This window comes from Lynx canadensis, chromosome B1, assembly GCF_007474595.2.
Source record: "Lynx canadensis isolate LIC74 chromosome B1, mLynCan4.pri.v2, whole genome shotgun sequence".
Classification (NCBI taxonomy): Eukaryota; Metazoa; Chordata; class Mammalia; order Carnivora; family Felidae; genus Lynx; species Lynx canadensis.
The window spans coordinates 31,172,960-31,189,326 of NC_044306.2; the positions used below are offsets into that span (position 1 = coordinate 31,172,960).

The following is a 16,367-nucleotide window of genomic DNA, read 5'->3' on the forward strand; positions in this document are numbered from 1 at the left end:
GTCTGCGGCTCTGTCCCTGTGTGTCTGTCCCTATGAGTCTCTGTGCGTCTATGGCGACGCCTCGGTCTGTGTGTCTGTCTCAGAGTCTGTGTCTCTGTCAGTCTGCGTGCGTTGTGTGTGTGCACACGCAGTAAAAATGCAGAACAAGGAAGTGTCAATCCTCAGTGTGCGGGACATTCCCAGTGCCTCCCCCTTCTCTTTCTTCTGCCTGTTTCTTCTGCTTTCCACAGATGTTCACCTCCTCAGGCCGGCTCAGCACGTGTCCCTCAGGGCCTGTGATGCCCAGATCCAGGATCCTCTGCTGCTCCTGCAAGGGTTAAAGCAAGCCAGGCCGTCAGGGAGAGCTGCACTTGAGATGCTCTGATCGCCAGAGACCTTTTACCCAAAAAGCTACTCGGGCGAGATGATCACTCGGCTCTTATGCCAGGGCCTCGTGAAGAGAAGGGTTCAGTACCCTGTCCCCAGCCCTGCCTGAGCAGGTGTTCAGCTCTCCCCCGGGATGCTGAGAGCCCACGCGTGCCCGGCCCTGGGCCACAGTGTAAAATGTCTGTACGTGGAAGCCCATGTCGCCCACCCACAGGCGGCTGCCCTACGGCACGAGAGAACTGACTTCTCTGTGCAGAGGGAACAGGCCGTGCGTCCCGCGGAATGCAGAGAGGCACACGTCCCCGACATCCACGCTGCTGGTGAGGCTCTTAGCACCGTGCCCAGGGCGGTCACACCAGGTCACCCTGTTTCTTCTCCTTGCAGCTGAGCCACAGAAGTGGTTTCCCGCTCCCGAGCCCACCTCTCACCCTGCACGTCATGAAGAAACGAGGAGGAAGAGGGCCTCATACCTCTGCAATGATGTCGCCGTTTTCTGCGTGGACTTGGGCGATCGCACCGATATCCCGGATCACGCTCAATACTTCATAGATCTGGAGGAGGGGAGGGGATCAGAGACAGGGACGTCCATCTACCTGCTCACAGGTACAGCCACTCCCCTGCCGGCCACAGGGGTCAGAAACGGCACCGGCGGCTGCTACTGTTAAGGCTGGCTCTGTGGACAGGCCCCCAGGGCAAGGCTTCCGGCCACACGTGGCCGAGCAGGCCCGCTCGGTAATCAACAGGGGCAGCATAACCTAAGGGACTCGGAGTAGGGGAGGGTCACGGATGACACCCGGCTCTCCGCCAGGTTTGCTCAGGTGGCTCTGAGTACATCTCTGGGCTACGCGGTCCCACAGAGGCAGGTCTGAGGCTGACTCCAGAGCCCTGGGGGCCAGTGCACTGGCTTCAGACCCTCCCTAAAGGCAAAGTTACATCAGGGAGTTCATCCACCAGCCATGTCCCATGAAGCCAAGGGACATACATACACCGGAGGCAGCTTCCAAGACAACGACATTGGCCCAAACGTACCAAATGCCTGTTCAGAAAAGGCAACTTTCCTTACCTGGGAATCAGTTAGCTGGAAGCGATCTTTGAAAGCCATGTACACCAGGAAGGAATTGACCCCTAGCGGACAGACAAAATAGAGAGGTGGACACAGGACTTTAATAAATAAACCAAATAATCTGGAAGCGACTAAGAAAAGTATAATACTATGCATATATGTATATAGAGAGAGAGAGAGAAGAAGGACGGGAGAGACAGAGACAGAGGTGGAGACAGAAATATAAAGAATTGGTAAAAGAGGGTGCAAAAGCTTTTAGCATCCTGACAGTTTTTCTCTAAGTTTAAAACTATACCAAACTTAGAAGCTGCCTGTACCTCTACGTGTATTCAAATGCACAGCAACGTTATTCACATTAGCCAAAGGGCAGAAGTGTCCGCTGACCGACGAATGGATACACGAAATGTCGTACAGTCATACAGCAGAACGTCACTCAACCCAAAGCTGGAAGAATATCCTGTCACATGGATGAACCCTGAGGACATTACACTAAGGGAACTAGCCAGTCACTATAGGACAGATACGTAAGATTCCATTTACAAGTCAAATTTGTGGAGACAGGAAGTAGAATGGGGGGGGGTGCCTGGGTGGCTCAGTCGGATGAGTGTCTGACTTCCGCTTAGGTCAAGATCTTGCAGTCCATGGGTTCAAGCCCCACGTCAGGCTCTGTGCTGACAGCTCGGAGCCTGGAGCCTGCTTCGGATTCTGTGTCTTCCTCTCTCTGCCCCTCCCCTGCTTGAGCTCTGTTTCTCTCTCTCTCTCAAAAATAAGCATTAAAAAAATGTTTTTTAATTAAAAAAAAAGGAGAATGGCGATTGCCAGGGGTTGGGGGTAGGAGGGACTGGGGGGTTGGTGTTTAATGGGTACAGAGCTTCAGTGTGGAAAGATGACAAGTTCTGGGGATGGGTGGTGAAATGGTTGCACAACAATGTGAATGTACTTAATGTCATTGAATGTATATTTAAAAATGATTAAGATGGGGGCACCCGGGTGGCTCATTCAGTTAAGTGTCCGACTCTTGATCTTGGCTCAGGTCATGATCTCACAGTTCGTGAGTTCGAGCCCCACGTCAGGCTCTGTGCTGACAGCTCAGAGCCTGGAGCCCACTTCAGATTCTGTGTCTCCCCCTCTCTCTGTCCCTCCCCTGCTCTCTCTGTGTCTCCCTCTCTCTCAATAATAAATAAATGTTAAAAAAAATTTTTTAATAAAATAAAAATAAATACAAAGTGAAAAAATAAAAACAAAAGTTGCCCCCAGCTGTTGTGACTTTGAGAAGAAAACGAAATCGAATATTCTGTGAAGATCTACAAGATCTAGATCTTTCCTCTGGTAAACAGACTTCCATCTAAGCTGATTTTTAAGAAACGTTCTTGGGGCGCCTGGGTTGCTCAGTTGGTTGGGCATCCGACTTCGGCTCAGGTCATGATCTCACAGTCCGTGAGTTCAAGCCCCGCATCAGGCTGTGTGCTGATAGCTCAGAGCCTGGAGCCTGCTTCGGATTCTGTGTCTCCCTCTCGCTCTGACCCTCCCCTATTCATGCTCTGATTCTGTCTCAAAAATAAATAAACATTAAAAAAAAAAAAAAGAAAAAGAAACGTTCTTAAGTAAGAAAGGGTCCAATGAGCTGATGTTGCAATTCTCACCCTGGCATTTCAGAGTCCTTGCCTCCCGAGGCACCAGACCAAACATCCCTGCCTGACATCCATCACAATGGTAAACAACCGTACTGACAACCTTCTAGTCTTGGAGTTTAATTCAAGCCACCTGGGGGTGCTGGACGCTGCCCGGGCTCAGTGGCTCGGGACATCCCAACCCTTCTCTCTGGCCAGGCAACAGTTGCTATGGTGACACTCTCGCCTGATTTGGATTCGATTCAGTTTAAGTATGGAAAGCTAAAGCCTTTAAGACTCTGTATTCTCAAAAGCGAGAAAGGTCAAGGGCTACTTCTTTTCTTTTAGGTGGAACCTTTGTGCCAGAAAGAATCTTAGGATACCAAGTCCAATACCCCCATGTGATTTTTTTTTTTTTTAACGGAGACTCATGAAATTTAAGTAATTCCCCAAGGTCATATGGCTAACGTGAGGAAGAGACACTAAACCCAAGACTCCAGAGTTTCATTCTGGGCGTTTTCGGCCGTATTCACGGATATCTACCGTATCCGCACCTAGAGACTTCCTTCCTGCTATTTTACCCACAGCGGTACTCCTGAGCTTAGAAGTCTCAGAACCCGAAAGCAACAGGCGCTCCCCTGACAGTTAAGATCCCATGAAGCCAAGAGGTCACCCTAGGAGTCTAGTCTATAGCCAAGCTCAAGAAGACCCCAGAAGATGAAGTGACTTGGCATTAGCACCTGAACTCCCAAGGTCCCTGTGGACAGAAGGGTCCCAAAGGCACCCTGAGGTAGTCCAGATTCTTCCAGCCTGCCTGGGAATCCTCCAGGGCCCAACCCCTGGAATCCTACTCCCTGAAATAGTCCCCTGGCATGAAAAAGACCTTTCAGGTTGTCCCAGAGCCTCCTCACCCTCAAGTCTATCCTGATCCTCGTGGGTTTGCAGGAAGAGTCCCCCACTCGGCATCCTGGGCACCTCCTCCCCCCGCCCATGACAGTCCAGAATCCTCACTGGGACAGGCGTTCTTATCCTCTGAGGGCAAATCAGTCCCATGGCCTCAACTCTCCAACCTGGCTGGGCGCAGTTCCCTCAAGCCAGTAAGCTGTGTGCAGTTGTCACACAGGAACCGGTCCCCCTGGTGAGGCTCCGTCCGGTTCTCCCGTCAATGAAAGCTTCCGTTGCCGCACTGGGTTTGGCTGCCTCCAGTGGGCACCAGCTGCGGCCCCACCGTCTCTCCTTGCAGGCATGGAGGAGAGGCACAGAAGGGGTCTGCAAGCGCTATTCACAGAGCTCTCCTTCAGAGAGCTGTGCCGGCTCGTGTACCGAAACGGAAATATCCCCGGAGGTGCCGGTCAGCATAACCTACCGTGGTCCTTCACCAGGGCCTCTATCTCCTCCTGGATGCCCTTATGCCACTCCGTGATGTCCACGTGCAGAGAGTAGTCACAGCAGGACTTGCTGTCAGCCCACTCCCTCCACTGGTCGAAGGCTGCCAGCAGGCTTGTCCCGGGCTCGGGCACGACATGGTCAACTAGAAAAGAACAAACATTTGTCGTCATCAACAGAAGGCTCGAGGGCCACGGGTCAGCAGCAGTTTTCCCGTCTCAACCTTGAATAAGGCTTCTTGGGTCCACAACCGAGATGGTGATCTCTACAACCAGCTCCTAAGAATCCACTGAAACCAACGGACTCCCCGAGAGGGAGAAAGCAGAAAGCAGAAACCTTGGCATGGCACGATTACTCCCACGAAACCACGCATGAACTGCCCGGATCTGATTGCCCGGCTCAGAGTCCCTGAAAGCAGGTACCTCGGGACATCTCACGGACAATGAGTCCTTACGGACAATGGCAGTGTCAGATGGCCGGCCGGAGCTGCCAAACCTTTCCGTGTGGCGATAGCTGGCTGTGAGGCGCCCCCCACCAGACGGCAAGGAACTCGAAGATGCTGGACCCTCGCCACGCAGGCTGAGGCTTTCAAAGCTTCCCCAGTGTATCCGATCTCTCGTCGGCGCTCATATTTCTGCAGCATAATACCACTTTGTAATGTAAGGGAGATCTTTTCGTCTTAAGAGTTCAAAGCGTCTTTTAAAACAGTGGTTATTGTTATATAGTTATTGAGTTAGGCTGAGATGGAAGAAGGGGGGCTCTGGACTCCAGGTGAACTGAGTTTGTCTCCTGGCTCCACTACCTGCCAGCAACGCGCTCTTGGGGAAGCTACTCAATCGCCACTACCCTAAATTTCTGTGCTGGTTTAAAATGGGGATATTAACTGCTGCACACGTTTGTTGTGAGGATTAAAGGAAACAGCCTGGGGCGCCTGGGTGGCGCAGTCGGTTAAGCGTCCGACTTCAGCCAGGTCATGATCTCGCGGTCCGGGAGTTCGAGCCCCGCTTCAGGCTCTGGGCTGATGGCTCAGAGCCTGGAGCCTGTTTCCGATTCTGTGTCTCCCTCTCTCTCTGCTCCTCCCCTGTTCATGCTCTGTCTCTCTCTGTCCCAAAAATAAATAAACGTTGAAAAAAAAATTTTTTTTTAAATAAAAAAATAAATAAATAAATAAAAATAAAGGAAACAGCCTATCTATGGATCTTTTGTCATTCCCCTATTTAAATCTTCCAGCGGTCTCCCCTTAAGATAAAGATTAAAGTCCCCAACAAGGTCTGCAAGATTCTGCCCAGCCTGGCCCTTGCCCCCTCTAACAACATCACTCTGGATCAACTTCCCTTTGCACTCTGCTCTCCTCCAACCGCATGGGCTATCTTTCAGTTCCTGCTCCCTTCTGCCACAGGGCCTTTGCACAGGTAGTAATATCTCTAAGTCTCAGAGAGCTCTCACCCAGTTACCTTGATGAAAAGAGGGTTACGAGAACAATTATTACCCATCTTCTGCACAGAGACACTAAAATATGCACTGCAATGACTTGTCCAAGATCAAATCAAACTTACACAACAAAAAAAGACAAAACGCAGGACTCTTGACCCCTAAAGCAATGAATCATTCTTCTAAATAAAATATTAGGTTTCCTACAGCCAGGTAAGTAGTTCTCGGCTAAGAAAATGCCAGCCCAGGCAATGCCAGTGAGCTCATATTTCTGAAATGGATCAAATCTTGCAGACGCTGCTCAACCGTCATCAACTGAGCTTGGTTTTGTACGTCTCAAAAATGTGCACATCTGAGCTGAATTATTGTCTTTTGATGAAATGTCCTTTTTTTTTTCATCAGTAGCCGTATATGTAATTAAGCGCCTAGCTGGTACTGTAATACGTATAGTGTTATCTAACGAAAGCAACGAGGGTGTCACACTTGGGATGCAAGTCAGTTCCGTCTGGAAAATGCTAACAGACACCCTGGCAAAACAATTCCAATTTTCTTAAACTGTGCCCCACCCCGCACCCCGCAAAAAAGGAGGAGGAGGAAGAGGAGGAGGGGCAGGAGGAGGCAGAAGACAAGGAGGAGGAAAATAGAACTTTGTTGCAAATACAGTTTGGACAGAATCTCCCCAGTCACGCCCCCGGCTTCGTCGCTTGCCCCACCGCACCAGCCTGCGCAGGCAGCCGGAGAGATGGATCTTGTCAAATCTTTCCCCAGATCCTGCCACTCTGCCGGTTAATCCTTCGGTGGCTGTCCAGCACCTTAGAGCCAAAGTCAAGCTCCCCCCTTGGTCCTGTGGATCCAGTCTCATCTCTCCAACACTCTCTTGCCCCTCCCCCTGGCTCATCCCCGTCGGCCCCCTGCCATTACTTGAGCTGCCCAACTCTGCCCGACCTCCGGAACTTTCCACCAGCTGTCTTCTCTCTCTGGACACCCATTCTCTTGGCTCTTTGCTTGGGCATCCCTGCCTCCCCCTCCCTGGCTGAATGTCACCATCCCAGCGTGACATCCTCATCTGCAGTATTTCTGCATCCATCCCCCCTAGTTTGCTATCTGACTCCCCCACGAGGATGTAAACTCCCTCGGAGGAGGGACTGAGTGCCTGGATCGAGGAAATGCTCAACAAACATTTTCAATAAATGAATACATGTTCCCTTCCAGCTCGCACGCCTCCCTGCAAGACCAGGTCAAGCACCAAAGGAGGTGGTCTCCTGGGAACGTGACCAGATTTTCCGGCTCAGCCTCAAGCATATGTAAGGAGGTCTGGTGCTAAGCTACTCAAACCGGAGTGTGTTTAAGAACTCTCTTGAGAGCTTATTAAAACACAGGTTCCTGGACATCCCCAGAGTTTCAGATTCTGTAGGTCTGGGCTGGAACCTGAGAATTTGCATTTTCTTAAAGCTTGTTTATTTTGAGAGAGAGAGAGTTGGGAAGGGGCAGAGAGAGAGAGAGGAAGAGAGAGAGAATCCCAAGCAGGCTCTGCACTGGAAGCGAGGAGCCTGATGTGGGGCTCGAACTCACGAACCATGAGATCCTGCATGACCTGAGCCTAAGTCAGACGCTTAACCGACTGAGCCACCCAGGCGCCCTGAGAATCTGGTTTTTAATCATGTCTCTTAGAGCTGCTGGGTCTGCCTTGGATCACTGAGTGCAAATCTTTTCCCATTTTCTTCTCCAAGCACCTGAACTCACTCATGCCCATCTTTACCCCGTTTTACTACACAACAGCATTGCCACTTACAAAAAAACATCAGGTTCCCTGGCTGGAATAATACCGCAGCCTCCCTCCATGTCCAAAAAACAGCTCCTAGGGTTACAAACTCTTGAAAACTCAGGATACAGACAAAGCTGAGAGCTCCAGGGAAATAAACATGTTTCCTCTAAAAACGAATGACACTCAGAAACGTGTCCATGGAAAGCCTCCTCGTGTTTTCCCACGGTCCTTTCCCTAGGAGCTCTCTCCTAGGAAGAGCTGCCCCAGGGCACAGGGCAGAATGTCATCCTCACTTCCGGAGGGAGCAGAGATGACCCACTGGAAGACACAAGCCTGCAAAGGATTTGCCTGGAACTCTCAGGCCTTGTCCCCGGTGATTTCCCTAAGCTGTCCCTGCAAGAGCCTGCTGGCTTTTGCCTCGCAGCTGACTTTTTCCCCTTGTGTAAGACGTGAGGGAGAGCTCATCAACCCAGCCCTCCACCAGGAGGTGAAAAGAGAATGACCCTGGGATCCAAGAGCTCTGGGCTCCGTCCCAGTTCTGGTGGCACCTCTGCCCTGCTGTGTATACTCCACGGGAGCTCGATTTCTGCATATACAAAACATGGGCACGAAAGTACACGCCGTGCAGGGCTGCAGGAGAGTGAAGGAAGCATGGATGAAAGCACCTGGAAAAATGTCTGGCACGCACTGAGTTTTCACCCCCCAGGGACGAACACTCAGAAACACCCTGTGGTTTCCGTGGGAGGCCCATGAATCTGGTTTATGAGAGAGCCAAGAACATGCCCCGGGGCAGTGGCCTGAACTCAGAACTTACAACCAGCAGCCGGAAGTGCTCGCATCTGCAAGACACCAGCCGTTTCCAAAGGACGATTTTTACTTCGCTTAAAACCTAAGACCCGACATTTTTTTAGCAGCTTTACTGAAATGTGATTCACATACTGTGCAATTCACCCATGTAAGCCGTGCAACTCAGCGGTGGGCTAGTCACAGAGCTGTGCAACCATCACCAGCCTCGAATTGGAAAACCTGTTCCCATCTGCCGCCCTTCCCCATTCCCAGCCCCAGGCAACCACTAATCTGCTTTGTGTCTCTGTAGATTGGCCCTTTTCGGACATTTCGTGTCAATGGAATCATACAGCATGTGGTCTTTTGGGTCTGGCTTCTTTCACTTAGCAGGTCTCCAAGGTTCATTCCTGGGGGAGCATGTATCAATACTTCGTTGCTTTTTGCCTTGAGTGGTTTTGGTATCTTTACTGTTTTTAATTTTTTTTTTTTTTTTTTTTTTTTTTTTTTAGAAAGAGCATGAGCAAGGGAGAGGAGCAGAGGGAGAAAGGGGAGGGGGGCAGGAGAGAACCTTAAGCAGGCTCCACGCTAAGTGTGGAGCCTGACATGGGGCTCGTTCCCACAATCCTGGGACCAGGGATTACGACCTGAGCTGAAAGTAAGAGGCAGTCAGTCAACTAACTAAGCCACCCAGGCACCCTGGTATCCCATTTTTATGTTTCCTGAATATTGGCAAGGTGTTATACAACACGGTAAAGGAGCTGGACCTTGAGATTCAAATACAGAACTCCTCTGGAGTCTGCAGTGTTTAAAAGACCCTATTTTATTTTTAGCTTCTTACTTTGAGGTAATTGTAGATTCACCCGGAATTGTAAGAGATCCTCAGAGCCTCCGCCCAGTGTCCTCCAGGGGTAACATCTTGTTTAACTTCAACACAACATGACAACCAGGAAGTCCACGCTGACACAATCCAAGACCCCAAGTTTTCCAAAGGACAGCAGCCGGGGCTTCTGATCAGCTCCAGGGGGACAGCATTATCGAAAACACACAGATATACCACCGCTGGCCCTGTTTAGGGAATTAAAGTGGCTGAGCAGGAACCACCCCCCAAAAGTCCGCAGGGGGTAAGCAGGTGGAGCGGAGAGAAGAGGGGGACCCCTGCTGGGGCCCCCTCGGGCTCCAGCCTCTCTGAAGCCTCACCCACAGTCGCACGGAGGCCCACCTCTAGACACCCCGCTTGGTCAGTACACACGGCACCCCGCACGCCAGCGGTATTTACTCTATCAGAATTGCCCATCTCCTGCCTCGCATTCCAGAATCATCCTGACTCATTCTCTAGTCCCTGCACTTAGCTGTATGTGCGTCTGCCTCTCCCTTTCTCATCCCAGATGAATCAGGGGACTTGAATTAAAAGCAAGCCGTCAGGGAGACGACGACACAAACCATTGCTGGCTCATCTCTGTGGCATCGAGCTGGCATCTACTCAGCAAAATGCCGGGCGACCTATTCAGCAGAGAATGCCTTTTGTTGGTGGAGAGATGAGAGCCTTTGGGAGCCCCCGGGCGTGCCAGCTAGGAGAACACGGTTTTATTCTTGGGGGAAAAAAAAAAAAAGCAGAAAGGGAAGAGAAAGCACCTGTCCCTGGGAGCGTAAGGGGTGCCCAGAGGAGAGGTAGTGGAGGAAAGACCAGGGTCAGACGCCCGAGTGCCTGGCCCGCTCTGCCCCTAACTCATCGGTGTGGCTTTCTTCACGACACTCCTCTTCTCTGGGCTTCAGGTCCCTCCTCTATGGAGCCCATACTAGTACATAACGCCCAGGGTTCCAGGGAGGTGTAAGCGAGCTGCCATGGGAACTCCCGGGATGAATGCCTGCTACAGACCCGCGCCCAATAAACACCAGCAGGAAGACAGTTACATGCTCCTCTATAAGGAAAACTACCACACGTAAACCCCTGGTGAAGTGTTTGTGAAGTATTTCCGTGCCTCTAATGCACATGCGGACAGGGCTCCCTACTTGCCTGCACAAATACACTGCTTCTCCGACAGTGCAAAGAAGCATTCTCCTACGGGCTGAACTACCTAGAAAGTCTGTGCCTGATTTTCTTATCTACAAGCTGGTGATGATAACACAGCTGGAGTGCTCAGTAAGATGGGGTTCGTAAAACAACAAAGTGCTCTTCCAATATGAGCACCGTCATTCACTTCCTCTTCCCCGCGTCCCCCAAAGCATCCAGCAGGAGGTCCGGCATACAAAAGACTCTCAATAGGCACAGGAGAGACCAAACATCATACACTCCTCTGGCAAGAAAGGCCTTGGCCAACTCAGTACTGGAGCACTGAGAAACCTCTTCCTCTGAGGGGCCCAGCCGTGCAATCTGAGAATCCCCAGCATTCCCTGGAAAAGTCCTAGGCACACACAGCTCTCCTGTCGTCTGCCAGAAAGACTCACTACGGCTGGTTTTTAAATCCCAGCCTTCCTGAATGCCAGGCAAGGGGACCCGCCAAAGTGACTACCTTTAACGTAAGTATAATCCACATACTTCAGAATGGGAGTATTAGTAGGAGTGCCTGGGTGGCTCAGTTGGTTAAGCGTCTGACTCTTAATTTCAGCTCAGGTCATGACCATGGTTCGTCAGTTCAAGCCCTACATCGGGCTCTACACTGACAGCAAGGAGCCTGCTTGGGATTCTCTCTCCCTCTCTCTCTGCCCCCTTCCCCGCTCGTGCTCTCTCGTGCACTCCCTCTCTCTCAAAATAAATAAATAAGCTTAAAAACATGGGAGTAATAGTAAAAATAATTAACACTTACCAGACACTTCCTATGTCTGGCACGATTTCATCCATCTTTCGTGGTTTACCTCGTTGAATCCTTACATCAGCCCCCTTAAGGTCGGAGCCAGTGGTGGCCCCAGTTTTCAGTTGGGGAAGCAGAGAATAGTGGGGTTACGTGACTTGTTCATGTTACTTAAATCGCAGAGATGTATACAGGAGGTCTGCAACATTCAGACCATCTGTGCTTCGGCCAAGCAAGGCCCCGGGAAGAACTCTGGAAGGTGGTCCATAATGTGGTCTTAGCCGGTACAACTGTTGGCTGGCAGAGGTGACCCCAGGACGTTTGACTCCAGAGCCCCTACTCTTAACTGCCTCTGCTCAAGAGTGGACAGGGAGGTGTGGATCTCTGAGAAGTAAAATGCAGTCTTAGCCCTTTAATATTTTGTAACTACAGCATGTAGTTCACTAATTCAATTAACAGAAAACTGCATCATCAGCCTGACATGTGCAGGAATATAAACTCATGCCCCTCACTGCCTGAACCTGGAGGCACCCGAAGAATTCCCTTATATCTCTCTTGGCCAAACTCTCTTTCGTGAAATCTTGCTTTTAAAACAAAGCAAATATATTCACATAAACCAAGCTCAGCCATGATTAATTGTTCGGCATCCAGCGACCACTGCTAGAATCATTAAGCCAGAGGCCGGAGGGAATAAGGGCTGAAGCAAGATCCAGTAAAAAATATTTATAAAACAAGCAAACAACCTCTTACGTGATCTGATGATCGGCCAGCTTCAGAGGGAACAGAGACAGAGGATACAGACCATACCCTTAAAATGGTTAAAGTCTAGTTTGGAAGAAAAAATACATTGCAGGGTACACGGAGGAAATGACCTTGCTCGATCCTCCTGCCTACTACACATTCCCACCCTTGCCTTCCCACCAAGCTCTGGAAAGAGCGGAATGCTGTTGATGCCCCACGCTGTCACCTCCCATTCGCTTCTGGACCACAGCACCCTCAGCTCCACTGAGCCGATATCCCCCGAGCGAGCTCTCAATTCCTCTCACCCCCTGGGGACCACCACTGCCTTCCACGACCTTGGGGCGTGACTGTCCGCAGCGGCCTGCTGCCCCGTGCCCGCCCCAGCTTCCGGACAGCGCTCCGCGTGTCTGCTGCTGCTTCTCTGAATAGTCGTCCCCTGGTTCCTCTTTTGCCCCAGCATTTTCAATGCTGGTGTCCCCGGGAGCTCTGTCCTACTTCATTAAATTCCACTCACATTTCTGACATTTATTCAAAAGGTCCTGAGCCGGGCATCTGAACAGCAGACCCTTCTCCAGCTGGCCTGCACAGGGCCTCTGATTTCTTGCTCTTGTCTCTTTTCCTCTCTCATTCCCCCCAGCCGTGTCCTCTCTTTCCTCCCCCACCCACACCCCACCCCCATCTCCTTCCTCCCCCTTCCTCCGCTTCCTGCAGTCGTCCTGGGGCTCAATATTCGGCGGGAGATGGATGTGGGCACTGGGACTCTGTTCACTCTCAGGCAAATCCCGGGATAAGCAACTGGGAGCAGCAGCTTGTGGTCTACAAGCTACAGCACCTGTCAGGGTTCCTTCTGCCACATGAAGGAAGCAGCGGGTGGGTACCAGCAGCCTCCCGCACCTGCAGTCCACGCCTCCTGCCCACAGGTTTCCCTTCCTGTGGCCTATGCCCACCAGAATGAGACAGCCATTCCTTCCAGGCTGCCGGCAGATCACCCTGGGAGCCCAGGAGGCTGAGCTGGAGTCTGAGGGTGGGAAAGGAGAGGCGGGGAGCGAGGCACAGAAGGCCCAGCTTCCACACCCAGCGTTGTGCCTGAAGACGGTCCTGGGAAGACCTCCTTAGCTTTCCTCCACTTTCCCCCTTTAACGCAGGCATAACCAGAGCTCCCCATGTTAGAGAAACATATCCACCCCTCTGGAAGTATTCTTCCAAGGGAATGGGACAATGGAACCATGGTATAACTTCGTATCACCGTTTGCATCATTCGATAGCAGTAATACAACCTCACATGGGCACAGCTTCCCAGCGATTTACAAGGTGCTACCACAAGCCTTATTATCTCACTTGATGCTTACAGCAGAGAGGCAGACACGTTCACGATGCTGGCGTCACAGATGGGGGGCTGTGGCCAGGAGGCTTGCCTGCAGTCATGCAGACACAAACTCACAGAGCTGGGGTCCAAACCCACTTTGTTTTACAGCCTTTACAGCCTTGACTAACCACCACCTTCTTGGTGTTTCTACGAACACCACTCACCTCAACTCTTCAAACCTAGGCTTTCTTTTAGTATCGAAAACACAGGCAGGTTCACTTAAGTGCGCAGCTAATGACCTAAACCTAGTGGACACAGAAGGAAATGGCCAATGTGAGCCGGTGACAGTCAATTTGGGATGTCAGATAAAAAGCTTGTCAAAATGTCAGCACCTCATAAAACCCCTTTCTGTGAGGCTTGGGGTAGCCTGCAAATGGCCTAGCATGCACATGGTATGCGAGATCAAAGGCCAGGCTAATGAAATCTGTGTGTGGGGACGAAGGGTCATTTATAATCTGTAAAACCTTTAAGAGTGGCAAACCACATGGGGCGCCTGGGTGGCTCAGTTGGTTAAGCGTCCAGCTTCGGCTCGGGTCATGATCTCACAGTTCGTGAGTTCGAGCCCAGCGTTGGGCTCTGTGCTGACAGCTCGGAGCCTGGAGCTGTCTTCGGATTCTGTCTCTCCCTCTCTCTCTGCCCCTCCCCCACTCATGCTGTCTCTCTGTCTTAAAAATACATAAAACATTAAAAAAAAAAAAGTGGCAAATTACACAATGAGCAGAAATTGTCTCCCTGACTTAGAAAGAGCAGACAGGGAGTGACTGGGAGAGCCTGAGAGCCCATCGGTAGGCAGTATGGGGTCAACCTTCCCCGGAAAGGCCCATCAGAGTAGACCAGTGGCCTTGGGGAGGGAGAGAACAGTCCCACCAAACAGGCTTTACTTCAAAATCAGCCTCTGCAGTCATACTTGGTAGTATGCTCTCAATTCACTCAGAAAGGATGCCCCTGGGGCACCTGGGTATCTCAGTCGGTTGTGTCGACTCTTGATTTCGGCTCAGGTCATGATCTCACGGTTCATGAGTTCGAGCCCCACATCGGGCTCTGCTCTGGTGGTATGGAGCCTGCTTGGAATTTTCTCTCCCTCTTTCTCTCTCTCTCTGCCCCTACCCTACTTGCTCTTTCTCTCTCTCTCTCCGTCTCAAAATAAATAAATAAACTTTTAAAAAAAGGAAAGAAAGGATGGCCCTAAGCTTTGTAGTGCCTACAGAGAAGGTTCCATCAAACCCTGAATGGTGAGAACAAATCTGTAGAAACACTGCTTAGCCACCAGGAATGCACAAAGAACTTGGATTGCTGGTGCACAAGGATGCTTCCAAATGCCCATGAGCCTGTCTTGTTGACATAGGCAAGTCCGGCAGATTCGACATGAGGAGATCTTATTGGCTCAAATTAGGTTCAGATCCAGGACGCTTAGAAATTGTTCTGTCTTCTTACCAATGAGGAATCTGAGTCCCAGGGAAGCGTCAAGAGTTGCAAAAAGATACAGGAGATGTAGCAGTACCAGAATTAATCCTAGGTCTGAATCCAAAAGCTTAATGTTTCCTTTCCTTTTTTGTATATATAAAAGGAGAAAATACTACCTATAATCCCACCATCCTAACAGTGACCATGAGTCTTTTTCTGTGTCATCTTCTAGACCTGTCTTGTGCATATATTTTATATGGGGATAATCACAGCGCACACTCACTTTTTTCTTAATACCGTTAATACCACATTGTCTCACAGTCTTCATGGTCCAATTTTTATAAGCACTACTTGGTAGGGGAGGAGGGAAATCTGCTATAACTTTCTTAACCATTCCCCCGTGTTGAACCTACAGACTGCTTCCAGTCTTCCTCTATTACATAATGTTCTCGTGAACACATTCTCGCAAATACCTTTCTGCCTCTTCTAAGTGCTTGTCACTGGAGAGGGTCCTAGAGCTGGGATGAACGATGGTTCTTCATACAGATGACCAGGTTGCATTCCAAAAGTGTCACCAGTTCACGCTGCCACTAGCAACCCATCGAGATGTCCCCCCAGCCAATGCTGGTATTTTCATTTTATTTGCTTACTATGTAAGGGGGATGAGAAACAAAGCTCTTTTCACTATACTAAGCCGTCTCTCTGTTTCAGATAAATGGCCACCTTCCAAGACCCAAATAGGGAACTGAGTAATACACGAGAGACCAGAACAACCAGCTGTACAAAGAAGTTACTGACAATTTAACAAGAACATGATTAAATGGCCACGTCCACCATCTTAGCTCTGGTGCCCCCCAACCCTCCTTCCAGCTTTGTCATGTGAGCCTAAGATGACTCCCACTAAGGCTGTCTTGCTAAGCATCTGAGATGGAGACAGGAGATGGGAGGCAGAGCTGGAGACAGCCCAGGCCCCCAGACCCCAGGGGCACAGAGAGAAGTCATGCTTTGTCTCCACGTATGTTTGCCGAAAGACAGACCCTGAACAGGAAGCTCCATCCCCAAAGCACGATGATGAAATCGTGGCCCAGGGAGAAGGCAGGGAGAGCCAAAGGTGAAAATCCCAGCCAAATTCATTAGAATGCAAAGCTTCAAACTTCACATCCATGGAGGATGTCTCCAAGAGATGTTGAAATCATTGGCTAAGAGTGGGAGAGGGTTCTGTTTCTTGTAATTAGACAGGCATTCTGAGTCTGAAGAAAGGCCAAGGGTACGGCACCCCCTATCCCTGCACCAGCGGGAGAACCACAGGGTTGGCTTCAGGCTAGCGTTTTGATCCTGGAATTCCTCAGAGCATGGTGAAGTCCAGGGGAGTGACTCCTCCCTACACGGTTTCACAGGCCCTGCGGCTCGCAGGCTCTCAAATGCCCCGCTCAGACAACTGGCCCTCGGCACCAGCATCTGAAAAGCGGGGCTCTCGCTCACGAAGGAAATGTTAGGGAACCAGGAAATGCAGTGTTGGGTGCGAGTGGTCTCTGATGCTGGTAAGCATCCAGGCCGAATGTGCTGGAAACACGGTGTGATGGAAACCCACAGGCAGTGCACTGCTGAGGTACAGAGCTCACTTGTCTGGGGTTGAATCTCCGGCCCCGCCACTGACTAG

General features: G+C 50.7%; 1 protein-coding gene across 1 annotated transcript in view; it reads right to left on the reverse strand.

Moving 5' to 3' along the window:
• DPYSL2 (dihydropyrimidinase like 2) overlaps positions 1-16,367 on the reverse strand; it is a 130,353-nt gene that overhangs the window by 24,269 nt on the left and 89,717 nt on the right. Inside the window, 4 exon segments of the mRNA XM_030312341.1 lie at positions 239-307; positions 837-917; positions 1,430-1,491; positions 4,406-4,570. Of these exon segments, the coding sequence (XP_030168201.1) occupies positions 239-307; positions 837-917; positions 1,430-1,491; positions 4,406-4,570 (377 nt within the window).